Source organism: Piliocolobus tephrosceles, chromosome 17 (assembly GCF_002776525.5).
Source record: "Piliocolobus tephrosceles isolate RC106 chromosome 17, ASM277652v3, whole genome shotgun sequence".
Taxonomy (NCBI): Eukaryota; Metazoa; Chordata; class Mammalia; order Primates; family Cercopithecidae; genus Piliocolobus; species Piliocolobus tephrosceles.
Window position 1 is genome coordinate 53,481,837 of NC_045450.1, and position 10,941 is coordinate 53,492,777.

General features: G+C 52.6%; 1 protein-coding gene and 1 pseudogene across 1 annotated transcript in view; one reads left to right on the forward strand and one right to left on the reverse strand.

Moving 5' to 3' along the window:
* Positions 1 to 2,372: 2,372 nt before the first annotated feature.
* The window catches only part of CDH3 (cadherin 3), a 65,078-nt gene continuing 56,509 nt past the window's right edge, over positions 2,373 to 10,941 (forward strand). The window contains exons 1-2 of the mRNA XM_026456454.1: positions 2,373 to 2,420; positions 2,634 to 2,748. Of these exons, the coding sequence (XP_026312239.1) occupies positions 2,373 to 2,420; positions 2,634 to 2,748 (163 nt within the window). The remainder of the gene's footprint in view (positions 2,421 to 2,633; positions 2,749 to 10,941) is intronic.
* Positions 8,282 to 10,941, reverse strand: part of LOC111534053 — a 20,901-nt pseudogene continuing 18,241 nt past the window's right edge.

Consider the following 10,941-nt stretch of genomic DNA (forward strand, 5'->3'; position numbering starts at 1 on the left):
TAAGGGAGTGCTCCCGAGATACCAGATGCCACTTTGCTCGTTGTACCCTCAGCCATGAAATTGGAGGATTACAACGCTTCTCCTCTTAATTCAGGGGACGTGGGGGTGCTAGAAAGAGAGACGGCTCGCCAGGCATCTGAGAGCAATGATACCAGGCAGTATTTGGGCACCTGCTCTGTGCCAGATACTATGTTTAGCGTTTGAAACCTTCTAATTTATTTAATATTCATCTATGAGAGGGTAAAATACTAAGATCATAACAGCCCCATTTGACAGATGCAGAACTGAGGTCTAAGGGGTTTATTTTACTTCCCGAAGGCTTCACTGCTACTAAGGGGTGGGACCATGGGTTTGAACCCAGGCGGGGCCGGCCCAAGGGCCCGTGCTAGGCCTGAGAAAGCAAGACCCCCCACCCTCTCAACGCAAGCAATCCATGGCTTAGCCACTGGCCTGGCGGGCAGGAGGATGGGTAGATTACCAAGTTACCCTGGAAGGTCAAATAATCTGTCATTTAAAACTCCAGGCCCGGCGCCGTTTCTCACGCCTGTAATCCCAGGACTTTGGGAGGCCAAGGGAGGCAGGTCGCCTGAGGTCAGCAGTTCGAGACCAGCCTGGCCAATATGGCGAAACCCCGTCTCTACTAAAAATACAAAAATTAGCTGGATGTGGTGGCGGGCGCCTGTAGTTCCAGCTACTCGGAGAGGCTGAGGCAGAAGAGTCGCTTGAATCTGGGAGGCGGAGGTTGCAGTGAGCCGAGACTGTGCCACTGCACTGGACGACAGTGAGACTCCATCTCAAAAAAACAAAACAAAAAAACTCTCCAGTCTCGTTCGTTCCTCAAACCCCTAAATCTGAGCTGGGGACGGGGAGGGAGAAGGACGAGGAGGTGGCATCCAGGGCTTCTCAAGGCAGTAGGAGAAGGTGGAGGAGGAGTGAGGGGACCCGCGAGAGAGACTGGCCGGGAAAGCTCAGCTCCGTGGGGAAGGGCTTGCAGGGTAGTGATTGAAACTCAAGACCGTTTTTATGGCCAGAGCCCACTTGTGTGCGGCAAAGAGGAAAGCACCTCATGTCTAACGTAGTGGAATGAGAGTAACGTAGAGGAATGAATCCCAGGTCTGGCGTTTATCTCCTAGGAAGAGTGTGGGAGAGCTGTTTTCCAAGGGAGACTCTGGAGGCTGCTTTGCGCAGCAAGCAGTTTTTACCCAGATTATATACAGTATTTCAGACCAATTTCAAAACCTCTGCGTTTTAAAAATTGCCTTTATTTACATTTTACAGAAAGTTGAGAAAGCGTTATTTATATGGGGGGTAGGGGTGCTGGAGGTTATGGGACTAGTAACCATCCTCTTAGCTCGCACCCTTTGGCACCACTACAGCTTCCAAACTCTGGGACTTTCTCTCCTAGCTTCCATTTGTTTAGCTGTGTAATGGAAGAAGCAGTCCGGGTGTGGCGGCTCACGCCCGTAACCTGAGCATTCTGGGAGGCGGAGGATCGCTTGAGTCCACGAGTTCGAGACCAGCCTGGACAACATAGGGAGATCCTCCCCCTCCAAGCCACATCTCTACAAAAATTTTTAAAAAATTAGCCGAGTGTGGTGGCGGAAGCCTGTAGTCTCAGCTACGCGGGAGCTTAGGCAGGAGGATCGCTTGAGCCCGGGAGGTCGAGGCTGCAGTGAGCCGAGATCGCGCCACTGCAATCTTGGGCGACAAAGCGAGACACTGTCTCAAAAAAAAAAAAAAAAAAAAAAAAAGATGGGGACGTTGTATCTAATGCAGAAACGCAGTCCCTCGGGACCTGCTAGTTTTAAACCCCGGAGGATCCTCCCCGGCGGGCTGGCACGGGAGGTGGAGAAAGAGGCTTGGGCGGCCCCGCTACAGCCGCGTGTAGGAGGACACACAGGCTTGCTTCAAAGCTTTGGGATAACAGCGCCTCCGGGGATCATGAATGCGGAGCCTCTGTTTTCAGTCGACTTCAGATGTGTCTCCACTTTTTTCCGCTGTAACCGCAAGGCAAGGAAACATTTCTCTTCCCGTACTGCGGAGGATGAGGAGTACGCTGGGTGTTCTTTTCTCCTCTAACTCAGAACTGCGAGACAGGGGCTGAGTCCCTGCAGAGAACAGCTCCAGAAAAGCAAGGAGAGCGCAGGAGGGTATCCGGGAGGCCAGGAAGGGTTAGCTGGGGCCTCAATCGCGCCCGCATCGGTCCCACCTGCGAAGGGGCGGGACCTCGTGGCGCTGGACCAATCAGCACCCACCTGCGCTCACCTGGCCTCCGCCCGCTCGCTCCGCGGGGCTGCGGTGCTCAAAGGGGCGAGAGCTGAGCGGAGCACCGGCCCGCCGTCGCGGCAGCTGCCTCACCTCTCTCTGCAGCCATGGGGCTCCCTCGTGGACCTCTCGCGTCTCTCCTCCTCCTCCTCCAGGTACTCCACAGCCTCACCCTGGCCCCGACCCAGACCGCTCCCTGGGGGGCGGGCGGGGTCCGCAAGGGGAAGTGGCGTCGGGGAGAGCCCGGGGCTGCGCTCCTGGGGCCGAGGGAGTCCTGGAGGGCCCGTGAGACCCTGCAGGGTGGGGAGTGCAGGGCCGGGCACGCCTATGACCCAGCCTCCGTCTTCCCCCTCTGCCCTCGGGCGCAGGTTTGCTGGCTGCAATGCGCGGCCTCCGAGCCGTGCCGGGCGGTCTTCGGGGAGGCTGAAGTGACCTTGGAGGCGGGAGGCGCGGAGCAGAAGCCCAGCCAGGCGCTGGGGAAAGGTAAGACCCTCCGGGTGGAACCGCGGGGTAGGGGCCGCACGTGACCGCTCTGGTGTGGCCCAAGCGAGGGGTGTTCGGGCTGGGGCAAGGGACTCCTGGCGCCACCTCAGGTCCCGGGGAGGCGCAGAACGCGCCCCGGGGGCTAGGGTTGGGGGTGGTGGCTGACGAAGAAATCTGGGCGGCAGAGCGCCTGTGACATCCAGCCCCTCGTCCGGTAGCCACTGCCTACCTTGACCCCCTCCTCCGAGGTGCCGGATGGCTGAGCCCCTCACCCGGTCTCGACGTGGGAAGTTCTCCCCCGCTGGCCCCAGCAGAGGAATGCGCAGGCCACATTCTTCCCCCAACCCCCGCGCAGGTGTGGGGATGAGCCGTGCCCCGGGCAGCCCCCTTCGCCCCTTTCGGGCCCCCTTTGTGAACCGTGCTTTGTGTCTCCGTCAGACAGACCGGGTCTGTTTCTTTTCTCCGTGCTCCCCTACCCCGCCCCCCTCCTTCCTCGGCAGCTGGAATGCACTCTTAACCCTGCCCTTCCCGGAGGGCCTGCGCCCCTGCAGCCTGCCTGGAAACTGGGCCCTGGCACACCTGGGCTGGGGCTATCACGTACGGGAACCACCCCGCCCCTAGCGTCTCGGGCCTGGGATGCTAGGTCACTGGGGGAAGTCTGAGGGGGGAGAGTGTCCCAAGCTGGCAGGCCTGGGGCTATGGGGGCGATGGACTGGAGATCAAAGCACATTTTTGATCCCTCAGTTACTCCTACACCCCACCCCAAGTTCAAAAACCTGAGGGGGTGGGGGCTGCAACTTCAGTGAGGAGAACCAGTGTCTTATGAGACCCAGGTGGTTGCTAGCTAGTGGTGGACTTTGTCCCTCTCGGTTAGGAGGACAATGGGTGGGGGCTCCAGCAAGGGATAACACCTAAGTTCTTCTTTTTTTTTTTTTTTTTTGAGACAGAGTCTCGCTCTGTCGCCCAGGCTGGAGTATAGTGGCACGATCTTGGCTCACTGAAAGCTCCGACTCCCGGGTTCACGCCATTCTCCTGCCTCAGCCTCCTGAGTAGCTGGGACTGCGGGCGCCCGCCACCACGCCCGGCTAATTTTTGTATTTTTAGTAGAGACGGGGTTACACCATGTTAGCCAGGATGGTCTCGATCTCCTGACCTCGTTATCCTTCCGCCTCGGCCTCCCAAAGTGCTGGGATTACAGGCGTGAGCCACCGTGCCCGGCGAAACCTTAGTTCTTAAACGGGTATAATCCTGGATCCTTGGGTGGAGTTTCAGAGGATCCTTACATTGAAATTTTTTGGGAATTTGAGTATTCATTTTTGCGGGGAAGGAACTGTGGCTTACCTGGCTTTCAAAACATTGAGAATCCTTGCTACCCAGCATTCTTCTAAAGTCTCCATCAACTTACTTCTCACCCCAGGCACAAATTCCCACTGCTTGCATGTGGGGCTGTCAACGCCGAGGGGACAGAGTGGCTCTTTTATTTCTCCAAAAGAGGATTGAAGACCTTGAGTCTGTGGAAGACCTTTTTAAAAAAATTCTTTCTCCAAATAACTGTAGATTGACAAAACAATTAACACCCGGGCTAGGCTAGGCTCCTTAAACCCTTGGCTGTAGGGAGCTGAGGAGAGGCATTAAGAAGCCATGCCTCATAAACTTTGAATTCTTGCGCAGGGGTTTATTACTGGCTGGCTAACAAACTGCAACTCAGCCAACATGTAAAAATGTGAACTCGGGCAGGGCCCCAAATCCAATTCCGGCTCCCTGAGGAAGCCTTATTGCTAACCAGACTTCTGCCAAATTACACCCCACCCCACCCCCATTGTCAAGTTCTCTGACTACAGCCTCCCAGAGCAGGTTATAGCTTTGAGTGTTGTCTGTACCTTCTTACCTACTGAAGCAAAAAATACCAGATTAGCTGTCACTTCACTAGGCTTGAGGTTTTGGGGGGAAGCGGTGATCAGGTTTTGGATTTCATGGTTGGGTTGGCGCGTGCTTCCCGATGACGTCAGGCATTTTAAACCTTTAGAGGAAATTCAGCTTTCTCGGATGTCTGCTTTTCCACTGTGAAAATGGTGGGTTTGTGCCAGGAGCACACCTGGGTTATACAACAAAGGACGGGTTAATGGGCTTGGCGTACCTTGAAAACTCCCTGCCACATGGCTGGGTCTTAGAGTAGGCTTCCGGTGGCATGGGCTGCTGCTTTCTTTAAGTGAAAGCGCATTTCTTGGTCCAGTTAGTCCCAATAAATTGGGACTTCCCAACAAAACATCTTGCTATTTCTACCCTTGGTCTTCAGCTGGCACTTTTCTACCACCCCACCCGCACCCTAGTTCCTCATCCTCAAAACATACAGCCCCAGCCTGGATCCAGCCACGTTGAAAGGGTTATCCCGCAGGAACATATACTCTCTCACGTTTAGCCAAGCAGACAAGTTTCCATATTGCTAAGGAACAATCACCCCTGTTGTTCGCCCCTGGGTTATGAATATCAAGGGCGTCTATGAAGTTCAGCTCAAAGAACTTATCTGATGTAATTAATGCCTTGTTTGTATGTGCATCTTCCCCTTCAAAGCCCTTTTGCAACTCTGAGCTTGCTTTATCCTCCTAACATTCCCTTGAAGCAGGTGAGGTAAATATTAAACAAGCTGAGCTTTTAATCTCAGAATTTTGAACTTCAGAAACCCCATGGTCTAGCCTTGCCTGAGGTTTCGAAGGTGGAGAAACAGAGGCACAGCTTAATGGATTGGATTCACTAAGCCAAACAGCTCATGAACTTTGAGGGTGACAGACACAACTTTTACCTCTTGGTATATGTCCAGGACCTGGTACCTTACAGGATGCCCAGTCCTGTATGAATTATGAATTATGAATGAATTTGATAACCTTGTGAAGGGCGGCCCATTTTATAGATGAAGCCTACATGACTGTGGCTTCACCAAGTCATCACTGCAGTGATCAGGTGGGATATGAATGGAAATTTCAGACCCCAAAGTTCCCTGGTTTTTTTTTTCTTTGAGATAGGGTATTGCTCTGTCACCCATCCCAGGCTAGAATGCAGTGACCCAATCACGGTTCACTGCAGCCTCTACCTCCTGGGCTCTAGTGATCCTCCTACCACAGCCTCCCAAGTAGCTGAGACCACAGACATGTGCTACCATGCCTGGCTAATTTTTAATGTTTTCTAGAGACAGGGTCTCACTGTGTTGCCCAGACTAGTCACAAACTCCTGGGCTCAAGCAATCTTCCCACCTCAGCCTCCCAAGCACTAAGATGACAGGTACAATCCACCATGCCCAGCTCCCTGGCATTTTTTTTTACTACCAGAAAGCAGGGCCTGAGTGGAGAGGGTAGAATGTTGGATCCCTGAATCCCATAGCTATAAATAACAAGCTCTCCTGGCCCCCTGCCCCAAGAGTGCTTAGTCTTTTTTATTTATTTTTATTTTAGGGTTTTCCAGAAACATTCACGTAGAGGAAATTGGTTTGGCTTTAGTCTCTAAGGGCCCAAGTGAGGGGTCTTGACTAGCTCAAGAGGAAAGGTTAATCTGGAGGGAAGGAGAGCCGGCACATCCCCCCATCCCAGTCCCACAGTCTGGGGGCCACCTTTCTTCAAGTGTGGTCTGGAAGCTGACAGTGGAGAGGTGGGAGAAGGGAACTTTCATGATATAAGTGCAGTGATTAAAAGTGAGTGACCTACAGCGGTCTATTCATCCTTAAGGGCGAACAACTGAGAGAGGCAGCTTAATGGCAGTCAAACAGGTGCAGTCCTTCATTATGGCCTTCAACAGGTTCAGCTGACCTATAGTCAGCCTTTGGGTCAGATTAAAAACTAACCATCATCAGCTTTGGGAGGAAACTTCCCAAAGCATCTGACTGAGCACAAGTTAACATCAAGATGGTTTTGTCTATTTCAGCTCTGGGTGTGAAAACGGCCTTTTATTGTGGAAGTCCCTACTCTGGGGTATGCCCTTTATTTACATTTCATTCTTCCTGTAAGCATATATTTCGCATCTGCATAGATCAGGTTCAGGCACTGTTCTACAACTTCAACTAAAGCAATGGACAAAATGAAGTCCCTGCCCTTGGGGAGCTTAACAGTCTAGTAATTTTTTTCTTTTTCTTAAAAACAGAGGTTTTACTGCATTTGGTCCACAGTCGGTATTTCACATTATCTCACGGTGCAGGGCCCCTGGGTGGGGTGTGTGGCCATGGGAGATGAAGCAGTATAGTTGGTCAGGCCCAGAAGGGGAGACGGAGGGCTGGGGGCTTCTTAAAACCTACTGAGGGGCCAGGTGTGGTGGCTCACGCCTGTAGTTCCAGCACTTTGGGAGCCTGAGGCAGGCAGATCACATGAGGCCAGGAGTTCAAGACCAGCCTGGCCAACGTGGTGAAATCCCGTATCTACTAAAAATATAAAAATTAGCTTGGTATGGTGGCGTGTGCCTGTAATTCCAGTTACTTGGGAAGCTGAGGCAGGAGAATCGCTTGAGCCCAGTAGGTGGAGGTTGCAGCAAGCCAAGATTGCACTACTGTACTCCAGCCTGGGCAACAGAGTGAGACTCCGCCTCAAAGAAAAAAAAAACCTACTGAGGACCACAGTAGGGGGTGGTCAGCATGGAGAGGGGGTCACGCTTAGCCCCAATGACTCAGAATTCTACTTCCTTGTGCGGTCTCAGTTTCCCCACTGGGCCCCTAGACAGGCTTGAGGGTCCTAGAGAAAGCCAGCCACTCAGGAGCCTGAGATATTTTAGCATTGTGGCCAGGCCCCCTCTCCCAGGGGACTCATTTCCACTGTCCCTGCCCCATTCCTCGGGTAAAAAAATATATATATTTTTTCTTTTTTTGAGACAAGAGTTTTGCTCTTGTTGCCCAGGCTGGAGTGCAATGGTGTGGTCTTGGCTCACTGCATCCTCTACCTTCTGGGTTCAAGCGATTCCTCTGCCTCAGCCTCCCAAGTAGCTGGTACAGGCATGCGCCACCACACCTGGCTAATTTTGTATTTTTAGTAGAGACAGGGTTTCTCCATGTTGGTCAGGCTGGTCTCGAACTCCCGACCTCAGGTGATCCGCCCACCTCAGCCTCCCAAAGTGCTGGGATTACAGATGTGAGCCACCACGCCCGGCCATATTTTTCTTTTGTTAATACTTCCTGAAACTTTTGTGGGTGCAGAAACCACAAACTGATCGGCCCACAAACGGGGGAAGAGGCAGGGCAACTGGAAACCTTTGGGGAGCGGTTCCCTCCATGCGCAGGTCTCTTCTCCCCAGCACAGCTCAGCCCATAGCCTGGACATGCCAGCAGGGACCCTCACCCTACACGCATCAGGATGCGGCCTTAACCCCTTCCCGCACAACCCGGTGGCCCAGTTCTGCGAAGGAACCAAGGCAAGGGGGGAAAAACCCTGCTGTCAGATCCCATGCTGCCACTCACAGACCCTCGGTTGATTGGCAACACTGAACAGGTTGAAAAAAAAAACCAGAAAAACCCCAAAACCCAGGCAGGGAGACGATGTGGGGAGAAAGCGTGCTGGGAGCCTTAGTAGCTGGCCTCCTCCTGGTAGTAAGGGGGGTATTCAGGGGCCTCCCCTGGGCCTGGGCACTCATTGGTGCCCAAGGGAGCCCTGTTGGCCACTGAGCCTTGTGGGCAGTGCTTGGAATTGTATATCTGCTGGCCCAAGCCAAAGACCTGGCCTCTCTGGTTGGCACCCTGCGTGTAGCCCATCTGCAGGGACATGGAGGAGTTGTCACACTTGTTGGTGCCCAGCTTGGTGTCATAGATCTGCCGCTGCGTCCGGGGAGCCGTCATGCCCACCTGGCTGGCGCACTTGTTTGTACCCATCTGGAGGCTGATGGTCGAGTGGTCCATGGGGGCAGGATGTGGTTCTTGGGGCTGTAGAGATGCCTTCTTGTGCCGTATATGGTCATGCCCAACTGGCTAGCACATCTGCAGCCCAGTGACTCACTGGCCGGCCTTCATGGTGTTGTAGTCTGTAGTCGAAGTTCCGCTCCTGCTACCTTGACTACCTAATGCCAATGTCCACCCTGCTCTGAAGCCCCTTAGTTTTGGCCTTCCCCACCAGCGCAAGAAGAGACAACACCTGCGTCATGTTCCCACTCTCGAACAGGTTATTGGCCTCAAACAGGTTCATGGGGTTCATGCCGTAGCTGACTATGGCCTTGATGAAGTTGGAGAGGTTTCCTCGCTGGTGCCAGTTCTGCATGGAGCGGTTGATCTTGGGGACTGAGCCTGGCTGCAGCTTGTTCATGAGTGTGTGTAAGATAATTCTGTCCTTCAGGCCCGTCTGGAAGTTGGGGCTGATGGAGAGGCTGGTGAGTCCCCCGATCCAGCTGTGGAGCTCTGCCTCCTTCTGGGGGTCATATTTGGACAGGAGCCGGTTCTTGACCTCGGCCGAGAGCCAGTAAGAGGGGCCCTTGTTGAACTGCATGGAGAGCACGGCTGGCGGGTGCGGTGGCAGGACTGGACCGACTGGAGGTGACCAACGGGCCCTAATTTAGTAACTTTCTGTGCTTATGGGCTGTCCTGCAAAGCAGTTGTTGATAATTGCCACTTAGCTGTAAAATGAGGTTAAGGAACTTAGTGAGAGGTCACTGGTGCAGTAAACAGAAGGCCAGGATTTCAACCCTGGTGTTTGGCCTCCACAGCCCAGGGGGATATCCATAAATCTGGCTCTGAGGAATGAATGGGAACTGGAGCTTCAAGCCTAGCAGGCTGCCTTCCTGGCTTAGCAGCAGAGTAGGGTTACCCTGCTGAAGACTCTGTCCTGCATCACCAGTAGCTTGTGCCTGGGGAGCAGGTCTCAAACCTCTAATCTTCCTTCCCACCTCCTCATGTGCCACCGTGTTCCTAGGTTACCCAGCGCAGGGTGCTCTCACCTCCCTACTGCGCAAGGAAGGCGTTCCTCATGACAAGCAGAGTTTCTAGGGCCAGAAACTATAGCTCTGCAAAGCATTTGGAGGATGATGGAAGATGAGGGAGGGAAGGGCCTCCCCAGCTCCAGTCAGTTGAGGCTTTGGTCCTGAGGCTGAATGGTCTCCATTCAGAGACTCGATGTTATTGAAGAATAACAAATGTAGACAAAAGTGCCCAAATGATGAGTATGCAGCCCGATGAATGTTGCAAACTTAAAACCCCTGTGTTTCTGGCACACAGATAAGAAACAGCATTACCAGGGCCTTCGATGCCCCTTTCCTCCTAATTTCAACCCTTCTCTCAAGATAACCACTCTTCTGACTTCTAAGTACCACAGGTGAATTTGCCTGCATTTGAACTTTCTGTAAGAGGATCATACAGTTATCCCCTTAGCTCTGACTGCTTTCATGGCACCCTTGAGATTCTTGCATAATTCTGGATGTAGTTCTAGTTGATTCTCATTGTATAGTATTTCATTATATGACTATCCACAATTCTGTTGATGGGCATTTCAGTAGTTCCATTTTGTGCACGTCTTCTGATGACCTGTGCACCCCTAATTGTTAGTTATACACCTGGGGCACAATTGCCGGGTTAACTGACTGAGGATTCCAGTACTGTGATCCTGGACTGAGATATCAGCTCCTCTCTGTTCTGAAGTGGTGAGGTGTCTCCTGCATTCTCCCACCCCAACAGTTTCCCTGCCAGACCCACCCCTTCTGGAGTCTTGATTTTCATCTGGCCCTATGCTAAGAGACAGCAAGTCTTTATTATGTACTTGGCCTCATCCTTTGTCTTGGGGGAGAAAAACTTCCCTTTGTCCTTATCCTGATGCTTGCTTCTTTCCTCAAAAGCAGAAAGGGGATCTGGAAAGGGCCCTGAATTTCTTAAGTGAGAACTTCTTCCTGGGTGGAGATTTATTTGTTCTTAATTTTTTTTTTTCTTTTTTGCGATGAGTCTCACTCTGTTGCCCCGGCTGGAGTGCAGTGGCATGATCTCGGCTCATTGCAAACTCCGCCTCCCAGATTCAAGTGATTCTTCTGCCTCAGCCTCCGAATAGCTGGGACTACGCATGTGCCACCATGCCCAGCTAATTTTTTGTATTTTTAGTAGAGACGGGGTTTCACCATGTTAGCCAGGATGGTCTCGATCTCCTGACCTCATGACCCACCCTCTTTGGCCTCCCAAAGTGCTGGGATTACAGGTGTGAGCCACCGCATCCAGCCTTTTTCTTAATTTTTAACTTTATTATTACTATTATTATT